General features: G+C 57.9%; 3 protein-coding genes across 3 annotated transcripts; 1 reads left to right on the top strand and 2 right to left on the bottom strand.

Moving 5' to 3' along the window:
- Positions 1–770: 770 nt before the first annotated feature.
- On the top strand, positions 771–2306 carry SSTR4 (somatostatin receptor 4). Its single transcript, XM_061461716.1, has one exon. The coding sequence runs from the start codon at positions 858–860 to the stop codon at positions 2163–2165; it is 1308 nt and encodes a 435-aa protein (XP_061317700.1). The 5' UTR covers positions 771–857; the 3' UTR covers positions 2166–2306.
- A 2217-nt stretch (positions 2307–4523) lies between these two features.
- Positions 4524–6339, bottom strand: THBD (thrombomodulin). Its single transcript, XM_061461714.1, has one exon. The coding sequence runs from the start codon at positions 6280–6282 to the stop codon at positions 4618–4620; it is 1665 nt and encodes a 554-aa protein (XP_061317698.1). The 5' UTR covers positions 6283–6339; the 3' UTR covers positions 4524–4617.
- A 9183-nt stretch (positions 6340–15522) lies between these two features.
- CD93 (CD93 molecule) lies at positions 15523–17697 on the bottom strand. Its single transcript, XM_061461713.1, has one exon. It carries the CDS (start codon positions 17301–17303, stop codon positions 15615–15617), a length of 1689 nt encoding a protein of 562 aa, XP_061317697.1. The 5' UTR covers positions 17304–17697; the 3' UTR covers positions 15523–15614.
- Positions 17698–18856: the final 1159 nt, after the last annotated feature.

Here is an 18856-nt window from a genome sequence, read left to right as displayed (position 1 = left end):
ACGTCCGGTGCTTCGTTTCCCCCGGGAGAGCCTGAACCAGAATCCTGGCTGCTTTCTGCTGGCGCATTCCCGATGGACAAGCTGATTTCCCTGGAACGGGTGGTGGGGATGAGCTTTATTCCCACCCGGCACGCACGGTCTGTCCTTCACTTTAAAAGGTCCGGATCCTTCTGGTCATCTGATTCAGGTCAAGCAGGACTTTGCATTGCCAACAGCCCCTGCATCCCACCGGAGCAGATCCCAGCGCCTGCCCCCCCCTCCCCGGAGCAAAGCAGGAGGCTCCTTCGGTCCCTGGAGGATTGAGAGGTAACGTATCCCCCCCGCTCGGTTTCTCCTTCCCTTTGCTCCCCCCGCAGGGGTTCATGACACCATTGAGATGTGCAGGGCTTCATTGGGATGGTGGCACTGATTCCCAGGCCAGGGTTGTCACTGGCAGGCCCCCACGCATGGTGAAGGCACCCCCCCCCCCCCCATGCCCAACAAGACCCCCAAAAGCTGGGATGCTCAGGCCTGGAGAAGGATGCTGCTGCCCTGAGGAGTGCATGGGTGCGATGGAGGGAGCTGGGGGGAGGCACAGCCGGAGCTGCCCAATGCATGTGGCAGTGAGAGTTGGTGGTGGCAGCACTGGTGGGGGCCACCCCATCCCTGTCAGTGTTCAAGGCCAGGTTGGACACAGGGGCTTGGAGCAAGCTGCTCTAGTGGAAGGGGTCCCTGCCCGTGGCAGGGGTTGGAGCTGGGGGAGCTTTAAGGTCCCTTCAACACAAACCACTCCATGATTCTATGATCCAAGAGGGAAGGCAGGGGAGCGTGCTTCGCATCCAGTGTGCCACAGCTCTCACCCCCAACTCTCTGTGCCCATGCCCTGCCTGCAGGCTGACCCCCCCCATCCCCGGCAGTGTCCCGTCCATGGACCACCTCCCATCATGAGTGCGGACACCGAGCAGCTCCCGGCAGTGTCCCAGGCATCCAGCGTGTCCCTGTGGACCGTATCCAGCTGGGCCTCCTCCGAGGTGCCCCCCAACACCAGCATGGCCATGGGGGAGGCTGGCTGGCAGCAGGGGCAGGCAGAGTGGGGCAGCAAGGCGGGCGAGATCGTGGGCATGGTGGTGATCCAGTGCATCTACGCCCTGGTGTGCCTGCTGGGGCTGCTGGGCAACTCCCTGGTGATCTTCGTCATCCTGCGCTACGCCAAGATGAAGACGGCCACCAACATCTACCTGCTCAACTTGGCCATCGCCGACGAACTCTTCATGCTCAGCATCCCCTTCGTGGCCACGTCGGCTGCCCTGCACCACTGGCCCTTCGGCCGGGCCCTGTGCCGCACCGTGCTGGGCGTCGATGGGCTCAACATGTTCACCAGCGTCTTCTGCTTGACCGTCCTCAGCCTGGACCGCTACATAGCGGTGGTGCACCCGCTGCGGGCGGCCACCTACCGCCGTCCTCGGGTGGCCAAGATGGTCAACGGCGGCGTGTGGCTCCTCTCCTTGCTGGTGGCTTCGCCCATCCCCATCTTCGCCGGCACCGCAACCACCCGCGATGGCCAAGCGGTGGCCTGCAACCTCCTCTGGCCGAGCCCGGCTTGGTCGGCCGCTTTCGTGGTCTACACCACCCTGCTGGGGTTCCTGCTGCCGGTGCTGGCCATGGGGCTGTGCTACCTGCTGATCGTGGGCAAGATGCGCGCCGTGGCGCAGCGGGTGGGCTGGCAGCAGCGCCGGCGCTCCGAGGGCAAGCTGACGCGCCTGGTGCTGATGGTGGTGGCCATGTTCGTGGTGTGCTGGATGCCCTTCTACGTGGTGCAGCTCGTCAACCTCCTGCTGCCCGGCCGCTTGGATGCCACCGTCAACAACGCCTCCCTCATCCTCAGCTACTCCAATAGCTGCGCCAACCCCATCCTTTACGGCTTCCTCTCCGAGAACTTCCGGCATTCCTTCCACGGCGTGCTGCGGCGCTGCCTCGACGCCAGCCTCTGCTGCTGCCACGCTGGCGAGGGGGCCACCGAGGAGGAGGAGGAGGAGGAAGAGCCCCTCGACTACTGCGCTGCCCCCCGGGGGGACGACAAGGGCAAGGGCTGCGTGTGCCCAGCCCTGTCCTGCCAGCAGGACCCCGGGCTCCCCGAGCCCTGCTGCAAGCCCGCGCCGCTCCTCGCCAAGACCACCACCTTCTAGGGTGGCCCCCAGGCCTTGTGGGTGTCGTCCGGGCGCGGGAAACGGGGATGGAGAGGGGATAAACTGCCGTGGACCCTCGTGCTGTGCCGTGCAACCAAATAAAAGCCATAAGACTGGCCTGGGGTGCGGTTCGTCGCATCAGCTGCGTGAGCGTTGCGGTTACCTTCGGCATGGAGGAGGCTCCATGGGGATGGCGCGTGGCGGGGATCTCAAAATGCAGTTGTGAGCAGTGACCAGCCACAGGGCAATGGCTCTCCGTGATAATACAGAACAACGCACCCCCAACTCTCTGCTCCTTCCCAAAACACGCTCTGAAGGATGGAGGGAAGCCCACCAGCCCCCTGGCTATAGACGAGTGAAGGGGTAGGACCAGGCTGGGCTTCTCCATCACTGTTGGGAGCACAGGATGGATGTGACCCCATTGGGTTCCTTCTATGTAGAAAAAGGGGGTTCTGAGCAAACCAGCCTTGGCAGGAACTAGGGAGCATCAAACCTCCCTTCAGCTAACGGGGAAAGGGAAGAACTTAGGTCCCACCAACAATCTGCACTCCCCCCCCCCCAGTTCCCAGGCAAAGGGATTTTAGCACAAATGGGTGGATTTTCCCCATGAAAAAGCCAGGAAAAGCGAATCCCACCCTCTCAGCATCACCTCCAGTGACACCTGAAACACACCCCCAGAGAAACATCAGCCCTGGGGCACCATTAAATTCCCCATTTCCAGCTTGTTTGGTTTTAACTATCTCCTGTTAATGTTATTCCCGTTCTCCATTATTTATGGCTCATCCCTGCTGTTTGAATCACGCCGATGGAATAACTGGCAGGGCTTGTTTACAGCTAAGAGCCCACAGCTCCTTTCTTCCCAACTCCAACCAGGCTTGTGACAGGTTAAGACAGACCAGTGCTTAGTGATGGGGTGAGGTGGGGGGGGGGGAATAAAGAGTCATTTTAGGGAAGGGGAGAAAGAATATCTCAGCAGCAGCTTTCTGTAAACCAGCTTTATTTGTCTACACATGGGATGTGCATTGCAGAGGGTATGTTTCCAATAAATAAGTATTTACAAACGTGCCGGGTGTATAAAACAGGGGCTTGGACCATTTACATTAGGAAAGCTTTGATTTATACAACGGGTGTCTTTTATTTCCCTTGGAGGCTGCAGAAGAGCTCTATCATACGGGAACGGGGAGGAGGGGGAATGCTGCTTGTTGTGTTTAGCACATAGGGAGAGACAGGACCCCCCTCCCGAGCCCTTCAGCCCCTCTGCAGCATCCAGTCCTCGCGAGCGCTGACCCCGGCCTTCCAAAGCTTCCTGTGGGAAAGCCAAGCCCTGCTGCAGGGTGATATCTCATGGGCATAAAGCTGTCAGCACCCGCTCCCACCACTCACCCCGCAGCCGCTCTGGCTCCCAACACCACTCAGGCTTTGCCCCGGGACTCCCCATGGAACGATGGGGCTGGAAAAAACACCCAAATGCTTTTCCCGATGATCCTCGGGTGGGAAGCGCGCAGCGGGGTGGATCGTGCCCCCCCCTGCCCCGGAAAGTTTTGCCATAGGCTTCAACATGGATTAGACTTAGCCCTGGGCAAGCCCAAAGGACAAAACCCTGTGGGCAGGAGGGGTCGGTGCAGTGGGTTTGTAAAGAAAACCACAGCGTTTTAAGGCAACAAGGGCAGAAAATCATGGAAGAAACGGGATGGGGAACACGAGGCTGGGAACGACCGTTCCTGCCATGGAAAACATGACCCTGGCAGTCTCAGTGTCCACATTTAACCAAAACAGCCCCAAAATGGTAAAAGGGAAGCAAAATCAAGTGGTTTAGCCCTGACTGTGACAGCAGCAGGGCCCCTGCTGTTGGTAGTGATTTAAGGTGGAAAGTGCTCAGCTGCCAGAGGCGAGAGGCAAGAGGGGGCCAGGAGGCAAGAGCTGGGCGTGTTTCAAGGTGCTGAGCACAAGGGTTTTGCTCCTTCTGCCACCACCCGTCAGTTTAAACCCACTAACGTGAACACAAGGGCAGGGGCATCCCATCTCTTTGCCACTCTGGGAATGCCATCCATTCCATCCCAGCTTCCCAGTGAAGGGAGAGGGGTTTGGGGCCAAGTGACCTTCCCTGGGCAGCAGCAACTCAGCCAGCGCGGCTCTCATCCCGTGATAGATACGGATTTACAAGTCACCTCCAGAAGGAGACATCCCTCCTGTAACACACGAGGGTTCCCCTTGAACCCCCCCCCCCCCCGACTCCTGGAAAAGGGAAAGGAAAGCTGAACACCCACACTGCCCACAAAGGGCGAGGAACCGAGCAGCGCTCCGGCCCCTCCACCTTCCCTGCTCTCTGGGGTGAATATTGGGGGGGGGGGGTTTCCCAAACTCTTTTTATCATTCAAAGGCTGCAGGGGATGAGGAGAGTGAATGTTACCCAGTTCCGTCCACCTCCCTCTGCCTGTCCTGCCAGGGCTCCCTACAGCTTCTGGCTGGCTGCTGCACACCCCGAGGGGACCGGGTACAATCCCATCTCCTTTTCGTGGGGACAATTGCACTTGTAATCCATGGTGGCGGGGGCCCTGCAGCACCTCCTCACCAGATGGTAGGCCAGGGCCAGCAGAGCCAGCACTGCGGAGAGGACACCCAAAGTGATACCCACCAGGGCACCGGGGTGAAGGTGCACTGCATTCAGTGGGGTCCGGGTGGGGACGGGCAGCTGGGGTCCGGGCCCGAAATCCCCTGAGTAGGCTCCTTCCCCATCCTCCCCCAGGATCTCGACGCAGTCAATCTGGTCCACGAGCCGGTAGCCGGCGGGGCAGTGGCACTCGAAGCCGCCGAGGTAGTTGGTGCAGTTGTGCTGGCAGAAGTTCATGTCGCACTCATCGATGTCCATGCAGACCTGCCTGTCGTCGGCGTTGTCCAGCACGAAGCCCTCGGGGCACTCACAGGACAGGGTGTAAGGGTCGCACTTGGCCGGGCACTGGCTGTGGTTGCAGTGCAGGACGCAGTGGGTGGGCACCCGGGGGTCAACGGCGTAGCCGGGGAAGCAGCTGCAGCGGTATCCGTCGGGCACCTCCTCGCACTGCTGCTCGCAGGGCGCTTTGTAGCAGCGGGACATGGGCAGCGCCTGGCAGTGCCCGTCCACCATCGCGTACCCGCGGTGGCAGTGGCACTCGAAGCCGCCCTCGGTGTTGACACAGACCTGCTCGCACACGCTGGGCACCATGGCGCAATCGTCGTCGTCCTCGCAGCTGCTGCCGTCGGCGGCCAAGCGGTACCCGGCCTCGCACATGCAGACGAAGTCGGAGCCGGCCACCACGCAGTGGTGCTGGCAGGGGGCTCCGGCGCAGGGCGAGCGGCACCCGCGCTCGTTGCTGCTCAGCACCTTGCCCTCGGGGCAGGAGCACCGCGCCTGCCCGCTGTCCTCCTCGCACGCCCCGTCGCAGCCCCCGTTGTCCAAGCGGCAGGACCAGGGCCCCAGCTCCGGGCGGCCCCAGCGCAGCCTCCCGCTCTCCCCGTCCTCCTCGCAGTGCAGCTCCAGCCCCAAGGCCGCGATGACGGCCGCGCTGCCGGGCGGCAGAGCCAGGAAGTCGCCGCCGCTGGCCCCGAACGGGGTAGCGTACGCGACGGGGAGCCCGTCGGCGGGCGGCAGCCGCGGGCAGCTCCTCCAGTAGTTGTACTCGCAGAGGAAGCCGTCGGCCGGAGCCTCGCAGGGCCGCTCCTCCCAGCGCAGCTCCTTGGACACGGTCACGCAGAACTCCCCGCACTGCCGCCCCGACGGCGCCCAGTTGGAGTAATCGGTGCTGCGGTCGCCGGTCACCCACTGGAAGCCGCGGAGGCGCTGGGTCGGTTCGGTGCAGGGCAGCCCGAGGCGCAGCCCCAGCCACAGATTCCCGCTCCGGTTCTGCAGCAGCAAAGCGATCGCGTCCTCCGCCACGGTGGACCGGACGGTCATGAGGTGCCCGCCGCCCCGCTGGCACTCCGCGCCGGCCTCCGCGAACGGCAGCGCCGACCAGAACACCCCGAAGCAATCGTGCTCCAGGCACTGCGCTCCCGAGGGGCCTCCGGGCTCCGGGTCCCCCCCCAGCCCCAGCCCCAAGCCGGCCAGCAGCAGCGGCAGCGGCAGCGGGAGCCGCCGCATGGCGGGCGGCGGAGGGGCCGGCCGGCACGGCAAATCTCTGGCATGCCGCCGCCCGCCCGCCCCGATTTATAGCGGCCCCGGCCCTCCCCGCCGCCCGCCGCAGGAAGGAAGCGCCTCCGGGGACGGGCCGCGGCCGCCGCCGTCGTGGAGCGGAGAGATTGCGGTGGGGGCGGCCCCGTGAATCCCGGCCCCCTCCAGAGGGGGGGGGGGGGTGTGGGGGGTGTGGGGGGTGGGGGGTGTCCCGTGCCCCCCCCCCGCTCCTTGGGCCGGCTCCTCCCACCGAGGTCCCGCCCGAAGGGAGGGAGCTGCCGGGTCCCCCCCCGCCCCGTCCATGCGGGCTGAGCGGGGCCGGGAAAAGCTCTCGATCGCCTTGAGCAAGGGCGAAACCAGCGCTGGAGGGAGGGCACCTGCTGTAGGGCGCCCCGCGGGTCCCTGGCCCTGCTTAGGAGGGAGCTGGTCTCGGTGTGTTACCGCCTGAGTCGGTCGAAGCAACTCTCAGGCTGGATGTGGGGCTTTAGAAAGCAGCGCTGGGCGCACACGCCAGTCATTTCACAAAGGGGAGCGTGCCTGAAGTCTACAGGCATCCATGTACCCAACAGACTTATGCATATGGGGTATGGTGTGCAGTTCTGGTGTCCTCAACATAAGGAGGACATGGAACTGTTGGAACAAGTCCAGAGGAGGCCACGAGGATGCTCAGGGGCTGGAGCAGCTCCTGTGTGGAGACAGGCTGAGAAAGTTGGGGCTGTTCAGCCTGGAGAAGAGAAGCTGTGTGGAGACCTCAGAGCAGCTTCCAGTGTCTGAAGGGGGCTACAAGGATGCTGGGGAGGGACTCTTCATTAGGGACTGTAGTGATAGGACAAGGGGTAACGGGTTCAACTGAAACAGGGGAAGTTTAGATTGGATCTAAGGAGGAAATTCTTTCCTGTGAGGGTGGTGAGGCACTGGAATGGGTTGCCCAGGGAGGTTGTGAATGCTCCATCCCTGGTGGTGTTCAAGGCCAGGTTGGACAGAGCCTTGGGTGAGCTGGTTTAGTGTGAGGTGTCCCTGCCCATGGTTGGAACTGGATGATCTTAAGGTCCTTTCCAACCCTAACGATTCTATGATTCTATATGTACAGCCTTCCCAGGAAATGCTTTAATTAGATTTCCTAGAACTCACTGTAATATTTGCATTTTAATGACACATGCACTTTTCATGCCGAGTGGTGGTCTCCAGCTGTCTCTGTCCTCCATCATCTTTCACTGCTTGATCTCTGTGCTTGTGCCTGTGAAAAGTCTCTTGGGAATTACTTAACAAGTGTGTGTGTGGTTTAGGTTAGCTCTGATTTGTTCCTCATCTCGAAGAACCAGCCCCAGCCCTGTCTGTTTTCCTCATTCCTGTATCTTCACAGGCTGCCCTTGTTTTACTCATGCCCCAGGGCCACACCAGCCCATTTTGCTCTCAACAGAGCAGTCCCAATTTACAGCTCAGCATTTTAGCTTACAGGTACAGCATCGGCTTTACTGCAGTGAGCACCAACCTGAAGCTCTGAAGCTGGGATGGGGCTTGGAGCAGCCTGCTCTAGTAGATGTCCCTGCCTGTGGCAGGGGGTTGGAACTGGATGAGCTTTAAGGTCTCTTCCAACACAAACCAGTCTGGGGTTCTGTGAGATGAGTCAATAAAGCTGCCAGGCCGCAGTGATGGAGCAGCACCAACTGCAGCCCCACAAGCCACCCCAACTGGGACATCCACCAGTGCCAGCACAGTGGCTGCTGCCCCCTTCCAGCCACTGCAGCTCATCCCCTCTGTGCAAGCTCCAATGTCCCAATTCCACGTCAGTCACTCTAATCCCCTCCGAGGCAGCCAGGATCAGGGCTACGGGTTGACCATGGGGGCCTGACCCCCTGGGGTTTGGCTCCTCTTCTTGCTCAACAAGCCGGACCCTTTCCCATGTGTTCAGCTCTGCAGTTAGAGCATAGCCACAAGCAAACTCCAGATGAAACACAAACATCCAAAGCTTACAGGAAAGGACATTTGACCTGCTTATTTTGCCAGCTCTGAGAGTGGTGTTTCACCAACACAGGCACTGCAATTAGCCCTCGGGAGCCACAGATTCCCGTTTCCTTATTTCACTCACTGCAAGGAGGTTCCTTTATTTAACTCTTAGGTTTTGGCTTGTCCTCTTCCAGCCCTGGGCGGGTCATGGTAGCTCATGAAAGGCTGTGAGGAAAAGGAAAGAAAGGGAAAAGAGTACTAATAACCCCTAATAATAGTAATAATACTAGTAATAATGGCAATAATAGCCATAAAATAATAATCATAAAGAATCACAGCCTGGTTTGGGTCAGAAGGGACCTTAAAGCTCATCCAGTTCCTATCCCCAGCCATGGGCAGGGACACCTTCCAGTAGAGCAGCTTGCTCCAAGCCCTGTAATTAATAGTAATAGTAATGGTAATAGTAGCATAAGAATAGCAATAGTAATAATAATGCTAATAATTAATCACCAAACCAGCTGTGCTGTTTGGTAGCTCCAAAGCTATCCCGATGGAAGCAGGAGCAGCAGAGCTCATGCGCTCTGACTCCTCTGCTTTCTTTGGCCTCTTTTGCTCCTTCCTCCACGTCTCTCCAGGAAGGGGAATGTCACGGGAATGCTGTTTTCCACTCGGACTGCAGGAGGAGCGATTGCCAGCCTCCGATCTCCCCTTTCACCCCCTGATCTCAACCCAACAGCAGCGTTCTCCCTGGCTCACAGCGTCCTGCAGGTCTGACCGTGGCGAGGAGGGACAAGTGGGCGCAGGGACAGGTCCCCCTGGCCAGAACCAGCCACCGCCTGCACCAAACAACCCCAAAAAGAGCTCGGTTGCTCTTCCCGGCCAGCAAGGGTGTAAATAAGGAATTCCTGGAGGGCCCGGCAATGCCGACCTCGCTCGGCTCCAGTGAAACCTGCTGTGTCCCCAGTTTTTATCGCACGGATTTCACTTCGGGTGGCCTTTTTCCCTTTTGATTTTCCTTTTCATTTCCTTCTCCTTTCCCCCTTCTTCATCCTCTATTCTTTGCTCGTTCTTTCTTGTCTTTTTCTTTTCCTTTTTCTTTCTCTTTTTATTTTTGTTTTTTCCTTTTCTCTTTATTTTTCTCTTTTTCTTTTTCCTTTTCTCTTTTATTTTATTTATTTTATTTTATTTTTAATTTGTTCTCTTTTTATTTTCATTTTTCTTTCAATTTCCTTCTTTTAATTTTTATTTTCCTTTTTCTTCTTTTTTTTTCCCTTTTTTCTTTTTCCTCTTCCCTTTTCTCTTTATTTTTCTCTTTTTCTTTTTCCTTTTCTCTTTATTTTTCTCTTTTTTTCTTTATTTTATTATATTTTATTTTTAATTTGTTCTCTTTTTCTTTCCTCTTTTCATTTTCATTTTTCTTTAAATTTCCTTCTTTTAATTTTTATTTTCCTTTTTCGTCTTTTTCTTTTCCTTTCCCTTCTTTTTTTTTGTCCTCCTCCTTCTTCATCATCTGCTTCAGAACCCAACCAGCAAAAACACGAGGGGGGGGGGGGGGGTGTCAAAGCAAAGAGCAGCAGAAGCCAGGACGTAACGGGTGGAAAAGAAAAAAAGCAAACACCCGCCACAGATTTCTGTTGTTTTTGTTATCACAGAACCGGATGAAAATGCGCTTGTCAAGGCTGCCGGACGGGAACTGCGCCTCAGCTGCCAGGCAGGAATGCAGCCTCCCCATGGCAGCGCGCTCTGAGCTCACGGCGCTTGCTGCTGACAAGGGGTTCCCGGGTCGGTGCGGCCACGGGAAGGGACAAAGGAGCGGGGTTCCTCGTGGTTTAAGCCCTCTTCGCTCCCTGCTCCCTGCCCCGGTGACTCACCCCCGCCGCGGCGCAGTTCCCGAGGACTTTTCCCCTTCGGAAAGCTGATGGATGGCTGAGGACATCACCGCCCACCCTGGGCCAGCGCCTGACTCAGCGGGTCCCGGTGCCCCGGGCAGAGCGGGGCCGAAGAGCTGCTCTGACCCCCGCTTATGGGGAATGTGTCATGGACTGGCTCGGCTTGTGCTGCTGCGGTTTGGAAAGGAGGCTCCTGATGCCTGAATGCTGGGGACAGGACACGATTTCACGTAATGCAGTATAGTATTAGGCAATATAATGTCATGTAGTACCATATAATACAATATAGTATCATTAATACCATGGAATAGAATAGAATTAAATAGTCTAGAATGAACAGGGAAGGGAAGAACGTATTCTTACATCATAATTAATGAAATACAATTAAACTGAATAAAATGAAGGGAAGAGAATTAAATGGGATAGTATTGAATTAAATTAAACAGCATATAACAATATAACCTGAAATCATTACATCAAGATTAAACCAAAATGAATAGCAGACCATTAAACAGGCTTCATGTGCTTTCCCATCTATATGTGTTCAGTGTGTGATCCCACTTGGGGTCATGAAAACTGCACAGGGGTCCCCTCTCTTCGCTGATCTGGGTGATGTGCTTGGGGTCTTGGGGTGTCCACCAGCACGTATGAGCCATGTTTCTGCAGATCCAGGGCGGAATCCCTTGTGGAAAAGGTGAATTTGCCTCCTCTGGATCAGACACGAGGAGACAAACGCCTCAAGGTTAGGAAGTGCTGGACAGTATGTCCAGGAATAAGGCACAATGGGGCACCCAGGTGAGGCTGGGACCTGCAAGGGGCAGCAGGGACCTCAGTCACTGCACTGAGGATGCTTCATTTGCTGCATGCTCATTGGGTCTGAGCTAGGTCCTGCCAGCATGTCTGGTACCTTTGCCTTTGCCTTTGGCTCATGTTCCTATGTTCACTCCTGGACTGCAACCAGGGAAAGCAGCCAGTGCCGTTTCCCACAGGGATTAAAGCCTCCCAAGGCTGGGTGTTGGCAATATCTGGCACATGTGTGACTTCTCCTGCCATCACCTTCGTGTGGCAGCCTGCCTTTGCACCCTCTCCTATCCCTGTACCCCCACCCCAAGCCAGTGTAGCTGACTTAATGGGTGATTTAATCACTGATGTTCATTGATCAGTGAATTCCTGTTCAGCTCCATTTACAGGGCACGGAGAGGCCAGATGGGGTCAGCAGGGAAGATGCTCAACATTTGCCTATTTAGGACCCTTGGACTCTAATCCTTCTCCTGGAGCTGTCTTTGAGCCTTGCACCATCTCCAAGACCTACACTTGCTTGTGGCACCGGAGGCTGGGTTTTCCCATAGGAAAGCTGAAGGATCTTTGCCACAAGCTGGCTCTTGCCCTCGGTCACGCTGTCGCTGTCACTGCTCAGATCTGCTTGGTGAGACTCCAGCTCCATGAATCAGCCTCGAAAGGGCTCAGGAGAACCAAATGCCAAGAAACACTTAAAAGGATAAAAACAAGGAAAGGAGGAAATGAGCAGATGCTCGAAGCATTTGGGGTTGCAGGGGCCGCCTCTTTGTGCATGGCATTTGGTAGGTTGCATTTCAGCCTTAGGCAGTGCCTTTCCTCTACATCCCTCTGGTGGAAGCTCTTTCCTTGCATCAGCTTTCCCAGAAACAGGGAAAAATGATAAATGGGGGGTGAATGAGTACCTCCTGCTTCCATCATCCCACCCTTGGCAGCTCCCTGTGCTTGCCAGGGACCCCCCCGGTACATTTGGCATGGCCTCATCCCTATGGGAGCTTCCTGGGGCAGGCAGGACGACGTTGGGAATGCTCTTTGTACTTTGATGCATGGAGGCACCAAACACCCATCATGAGATGTGGTGTCCTGCAGGGTTTTCCTGCTTTGCAACCCTACTGAAGGCCAGTGGCAATGACAGACGGGGCACCCCATGGACGCTGTCCCAGAGGCGGGTGATACATGTGGGGGGTTTATGAGTCATTGAGGTTTCCCCTTGTCTTTGTGACCTTTTCACTTTCAGGACGGCCTTCCCCTGTGGTGCACATCACGGAGGCAGCTTTGGATGCACCGAGTGATGTCTGTGGCCACATGCTGCCCGGAGCCAGAAATGCAGATCCCTCATACAGAGCTACAGCAAAATCCGGGGTTGCTTCTGGGTTTAGAGCCTTGATTGTGGGCTTAGGACCTTGCTTGTGGGCTTAGGACCTTGCTTGAGTCCTTAGGACCTTGCTTGAGTCCTTAGGACCTCACTCATGGGTTTAGGACCTTGCTCATGGGTTTAGGACATTGCTCATGGAATTAGAACCTCGCTCATGTATTTAGGACCTCAGCCATGGGTTTAGGACCTTTCTTGTGGTCTTAGGACCTTGCTTGGGGATTTAGGACCTTGTTCATGCGCTTAGGACCTTGCTTGTAGATTCGGGACATTGCCTGTGGGCTTAGGACCTTGCTTGGGGGTTAGGACCTTGAACATGAGCTGAGGACCTTGCTTGGGGATTTAGCAGCTCACTTGTGGGCTTAGGACCTTGCTCATGGGCTTAGGATCCAACTGAGATCACCCAGTGCCCCCACCCCATGGCCCTGGGGGCCATGATGTGATTGGCCCTCCCTCGGGAGAGCAGCTTCTACGAAAGGCTGAGACCCCACTCACCCACCTCACTACACGGCTGAGCACTGACTGGGGTCTGGCAGCACCAGCCCTGTAGAAAACACAAGGCGCACGTGTACCAAACCAAGAGGGGTTGATCTCCTATTAAACACCACAGAGAACACTGTGTTCCGGGCAGGGTTTATTGGTGTCTCATCAGGAAAGCAACACCCAAGAGCCATCAAGGCATCGGCAAACCTTGCTCTTAGCACAAGCCACTGTCTTAATCTTGCACTGTAAAAACACAACGTCACCATGAAGCACTGGCCATGTACAGAGAACCAGCCCTGCCCTGCCCTGGTGGTGATGGGACAGCTGTAGCTCTGGCTCTGCCCTTGCTTCAATGGAAGGATGAGGAGCAGAGGTAGCTGTGCCGGTCCCACGGGATGAAGGTCCGGTCTCCTCCGGCTGTGAGGCAGGGTACCAACCCATCCATCCCACGGCCCTGGGTAACTCCAGTGAGGAACGGCTCAAAACATTCCCGCTGGGTTTGTGGCAGGAAGAAAAGGAGACATGACATTATCCAGGTGTGACTGCACCAGGATGAAGGATGCTACATCAGGAAATCTTCCACCAGGGAGACCCCAAGCTAAACCAAGCCACAAATCAGGCTTCCCTAATCTGGACCTGCTCCCATCCTCCATTGTGTAAAGTATACACCCTTGGAATACACACAGGTTGTAACAGGAATTGGGATTATAGGCTTTAATGAGGAATTCCTGGAATAAATAACAACGTTTAGCTCGGGGCCCACAACTGTGCTTCCTTTTCCCTTTTCCACAGTGGAATACAACAACTGATTGATACCTTAACTAAAAAATAAGGCAGACACACTCCTGAGATTCCAAACATCTGGAAAATTCCATAAAGCAAACATGGCTGTGCCTGCCTTTTCCCACAAGGACCTGGAGCTGGCACAGCCCGGCAGCACAGGCAGCATTTTATGGATGTAGGTTGTCCCACTGATTTCAGCAGGATTATTCCCTGGTCTCATTCATTCATGTATTCCAGAGGCTTCGCGGGCTTATCGGAACACAGGCAGGGATTTGCCGTGGGGCATCCAAGGACGCCACTGCTGCGTTCACTGCTTCTCCCAGCCGCTGTGTGCAGAAAAGGAAGCACATTAGGGCAGAGCATCAAACCCCCTCCATCAGCCTCCTTTTCCTGCCTTGTTTGGGTCATTCCACAATGGAGACACGAAGACGGAAAAAACCCAGCAGGAAAGGGTTTTTTTTCCCGTGGAAGAACAGGATGCAGGTCCCTGCCTGCCGCAGACTCCTTTGTGCTCAGTTCCCATCTCGGCAGCAATTAAGCCTTGAGGAGACAATAAACCCAGCAGAAACTTCAGGAAACTCCGGTCCCCGTCCCCCCCCAGGACATCCCTGTTCTTCCCTAGCACCCTTTTGCTGTGTGGAGTGCGGGCACACAATGAAGCTCGATGGGAAGCAGGAACGGCCTCTGCGCCCTTTGGGGGTTTGGGGAAGGGTCCATGCTGGAGCAGCTCGATGAAGCTTCCTTGTCTGGGATCACTGAGTATGAAGAGCTCTCTGAAGTGAGGTACCAGGGCAAGGCTGTGGAACAACTTCACCCCGACAACACTTGTGCTCTGAAGCCAGGTTAGACGCTTTCTATACACAACAGCACATACACAACATCCAGTGTATCCTTTAGAGGGAGAGGGATGGAAAACACGCTCAGCCTGGACCCCAAGATGTCAGGAAAGGCTTCTACCCCAAAAGCATGATCCAAGAGGAAAAGCCCCCTCACATCCGGCTGTATGTGAAGGAGAGCGTTGTCTTCTCTATTTTCCAAGTGTTTTTACACTGAACGTGCAGGAAACAGGTCCATGGTGCTCCTAAACCTCGTTTTCCCCACCTATAGAGACCTATAGAGTCTCTCCTTGTCTACAGCTTTCCCTGGGCTGTGCACTTCCCGAGCTTAGGGGCTGGATCCAGGTAAAGGAGCTCCATCCCTTGGGAAGCACCGCTGTCCCGCTGCTCCAAACCCAGCGCAATGCCACTGGGAGCAGCAGGGGCGGATGGCTGACACCCACCAGCCCTGCTCCCTGTGAGAAGCTGGCTGCTGCTGTGGTTTTAAACAGGTTTATTTCCATCACCTCTCGTGGGACATCTTTAACAACAAAGCACGACAAACACCCTCTGCTTGTGGCTGCAGCCACCGGTGCTTGTCCTGGGGAAACACAGGAGGATTTCAGAGCCGTCCCATGGAGAACAAAGCAAACCCATGGATGAATGCAGGCTGTCCATGGCCAGGCGGGCAAGGGGGGACACTGGCAGTGCTTTTGGGATGGCAAAGGACTGGGGGGGGGGGGTGCAAGGACAGGGCAGGGACTCCGCTGCTTTCTCATGTCAGCATTTCAAACGCAGGGAGGGGAGACCAAATGACAAGCGAAGTGAACTGGTTTCCTTTAGGAAGTGAAATCAGTCCTTTTAACTTGCTGGGTTTAAGCACAGTGAGGTTCTGCAGCGCTGAATCCAACCCCATTCCCTTTCACCTCGCAGCACTGTCCCTGTGATCCCCTCTCTCGGAGGAGCAGTGGCTGGTTTCTAAACCACATTACAGGACACATTCCAGCTGCCTTCCCACCAGCACTGCCTTTGAGGGGGGGAGATCAGCTCCTGGTTCACAAGGAGCCCCAGGACAGGCTCTTGGACACGTAACCCCACGTTGAACAGACAGCACCACCCCCCGCCCCCCCCCCCCATCCCTGTTTCTTCCCTTTCCCATTTGCAAACCAGCTCTGTCCCATGGAGGCTTTTCCTCCCCCTTTGCTGCCCCGGGCACCGTTACCTGCGCTCACCGCCTGCCCCATGGCTCTCCGGCTGCTCGGGCACCCAGCAGTAGTTGTCAGCCGCACTCTTAGCCGGCCGCTTCTCCTTCCTGGCCTCCCTCCTCCTGCAAGCCACCAGGACCAGGGCGAAGGCCAGCAGCAGCAGGATGGCCACCAGGCTGCCCAGGATGTAGTAGAGGAGCAGCCTGGGGCCATCGGCGCTGTGCTCGGCGCCGGGAGCTGACCCTACTGCTGTGGGGGACGGTGTTGCTGCCCCAACAGGGATGCTCGTGGTGTGGGGGATGCTCGTGGTCCATGGGGTGCCCGAGGTCCGGGTGATGCCCGTGGTCCGTGAGATGCCCGTGGTCCTCGGGGTGCTGCTGGAGACCCCCACGGGCTCCTCTGCGTTGGTGGGTGCAGGGCGGCAGCCGTGTCCATCCTCCTCCAGGAGGAAGCCGGGGGGGCAGAGGCACTCGTAGCTGCCGGGCAGGTTGTGGCAGAGCCCGGGGCAGGGACCCTGCAGGCACTCATCCACATCCACGCAGGCATCGCTGCTCCCGGGCTGGCGCTTGTAGCCGGGCTGGCAGGCGCACTGGAAGGAGCCGGGGACGTTGATGCAGAGCTGGGGGCAGACGCCCGGCCGGGCACACTCATCCTCGTCGCTGCAGAGGGGGCTACCCGGCGCCTCCGGCTGGTAGCCGGGCCGGCAGAGGCAGACAAAGCTGCCGGCCGTGTTGTAGCAGTCGTGCTGGCAGGGCCCGGCCTGGCACTCGTCTGCATCCAAGCAGCTCCGTCCGTCGGGCGCCAGGGTGTACCCCTCTTCGCAGCCGCACTCGAAGCCGCCGGGACGGGCGCGGCAGGTGCCCTGGCAGGGGCTGGGGTTGCAGACGTCCTCGGGCACACAGGACACCATGTCCGGCGCCAGGACGTGCCCGGGGAGGCACGCACAGCGCGGGGGCTGCCCCGGCTCCTCCAGGCAGCGCTGCTGGCAGCCGCCGTTGCTGTGCGCGCAGGCGGTGGGGCAGAGCGGGCCGGGGGGGTGCCAGGCGAAGCCGCCCCCCTCCACCGTCCCCCTGCAGACGGCGAAGGCGGCGCGGGGGCTGCCGTCGCACCGCGCCTCGGCCAGGGTGCCGAAGGGGGCGGCGGGCAGGCGGGCGCTGCGCACGCCGAACGGGGTGCTGTAGGTGACGCGGTGCAGCGCGGCCAGCGGCAGCGGCCCGCACATGCCCTGGAAGCTGAACTTGCAGAGGAAGGCGGGCAGCGGGGCCCGGCAGGGGCCGTCGGCCCAGCCCGCGGGCCGCAGGCTCACGCAGCGGGAGCTCAGGCAGGTCACGGCGGGCTCCGACAGCCACGAGGAGAAGTTGCCCCGCTCGCCGCCGGCCGCCCACGCGAAGCCCCGCAGCGGCTCCTGCGGCTGCACGCAGCGGCCCCGCAGCAGCGAGAGCCCGATCCAGGCCGGCCCCGTCCAGCCCGCGGCCGCCAGCAGGTCCCGCAGCCGCGCGGCCTCGCCGGCGCTGCGCACCGGGGCCAGGTTGCCCCCGTTGAGCCGGCAGCGCTCCTGGGCGCTGCCCCAGTCCAGCGTGGCGCGGTGCAGGGTGTAGCAGGCGGTGCCGGCGCACAGCACCGCCGCTTCCTCCTCGCCGGGCACCGGCAGCGCCAGCAGCAGCAGCGGCAGCGGCAGCAGGAGCAGCCGGGGGGCATCCATCCGGCTGCACGGACCGGGGTGGGGGGGGGGGACTCGACAGCCGCCGGCTCACATCCCCTCGTCCTGCCGCGCTCGCCCGACGTGCATCCCGTGTTTCCGGGTCTCCTATTTATCACCGGAGGCTATGGTTTCCTGTAGCGCCGTGCGGCTCGCTGCTTGTTGGTGGCGGTCGCCTCGCTGTCTTCCTCTTTCCCCCCGCGCTCCCATCCTCGGGCTTGGCCTGCGAAGGGGCTGGCAAGGCTATCCCGAAGTTAAAACCAGCCGTGTGCCTTTTTGGTTTGGGTTTCGAGGGCTCACGCAGCAGATGGTTTTTCTAACCCTTAATAGGGCCTGATAGTTTTCAAGCATGTATTGCTAAAAGGGGATAAAAACATATCAAGCCCAAACAAACAAAGAGCCGTGGGATCCCTTGCTGTCGGCCTCCAACAGAAACCGAATGTTTGGCTCCTTTTCCAGTGCATTTTTCCCCCTTCTCCGTGCGCTTTAAATAGATGGACAAGCCCTGAAATAGGAGTTAGGTCGTGGGAAGGTCCAGGCTGCCCGGACAGAGCCGAGCTCCCGATGCTGTCCGGAGCAAACCCTCTGTGCTGGGGTTAGCGCTGCCCCAGCATCACCGGCCGAGGGCTGGTGCTGTGATGCTCTATGGTAATAACTCTCTGATCACTTGACCCCGAGCCAGTGTTGGTGCAGAGCATCAGCTGTGTCTGGTGGGTGTTGGTGGCTCTGCAGAGAAAGGGCAGCAGTGCTGTGATGTTTAAACAAATATTCATGTGGCTAAAGCCCCTGACAGGGCTTGAAATGGCTTCTTGCACCAGTGCTTTGGGACCCAAACCCATTCTGGAAATGGGACTAGGAATTGGAATGCTGAATCAGGAATCAGAACCTGGCAGTGCAGGGCAGGGGGTGCCAAGCAAGCCAAAAGCTGAGTTTAAGAGAAGCAAATCCCAGTTCCCTTCCGGATGGTCCACCCGCCCTCCTGCATGCCCAGTTCCTTCTCCTGGAGCCTCCCTCTTGCAGCAGCAAATTCAGGCGTGAAGCCCTTGACCTGTGAGTCTGTCTTACCTGGTGCTGCTGAGCAGGCATCCTTCATCACCAGCGATTCAGTGTTCACTCCAGTAACCTGCCTATTTGCTGTTGTGAGCCACAGCACCCCAACCAAGCAACCGAAACAAGGAGTGCCCTTGTTCCCTTCCCTCCTTTACGCCCTGAACATAAACGTTTCCCAAAATCCCAATACTAAAGACTACGGATTTCTGTTCTTCCCCACATCCCCACAAGTGCCTTGGTTCCTGGGATGTCCCTGCCCATGGCAGGGGGGTCGGAACTGGATGATCTTAAGGTCCTTTCCATCCCAAACCATTTCATGATTCTATGTCCTCTGGCCAGCAGCAGGGACTGCTCCTGGGGTTTGGGTCTTGGCACATCTGGAGGTTGCAAAGAGCTTGAATGCAAAGGAGGAGGGGACAGGAGCTGGATTCCCTTCACCAAGCTCCACTGCACCCCAAGCTACTGGACGTCAGCAGCCTCACTGACAAACAGAGGGAAGCATCACT

Source organism: Pezoporus flaviventris, unplaced genomic scaffold (genome assembly GCF_033815535.1).
Source record: "Pezoporus flaviventris isolate CSIRO_AGI_PZ_B2104156 unplaced genomic scaffold, CSIRO_AGI_Pfla_v1 ptg000031l, whole genome shotgun sequence".
Taxonomy (NCBI): Eukaryota; Metazoa; Chordata; class Aves; order Psittaciformes; family Psittacidae; genus Pezoporus; species Pezoporus flaviventris.
This window is presented reverse-complemented; position numbering and strand designations above follow the sequence as displayed.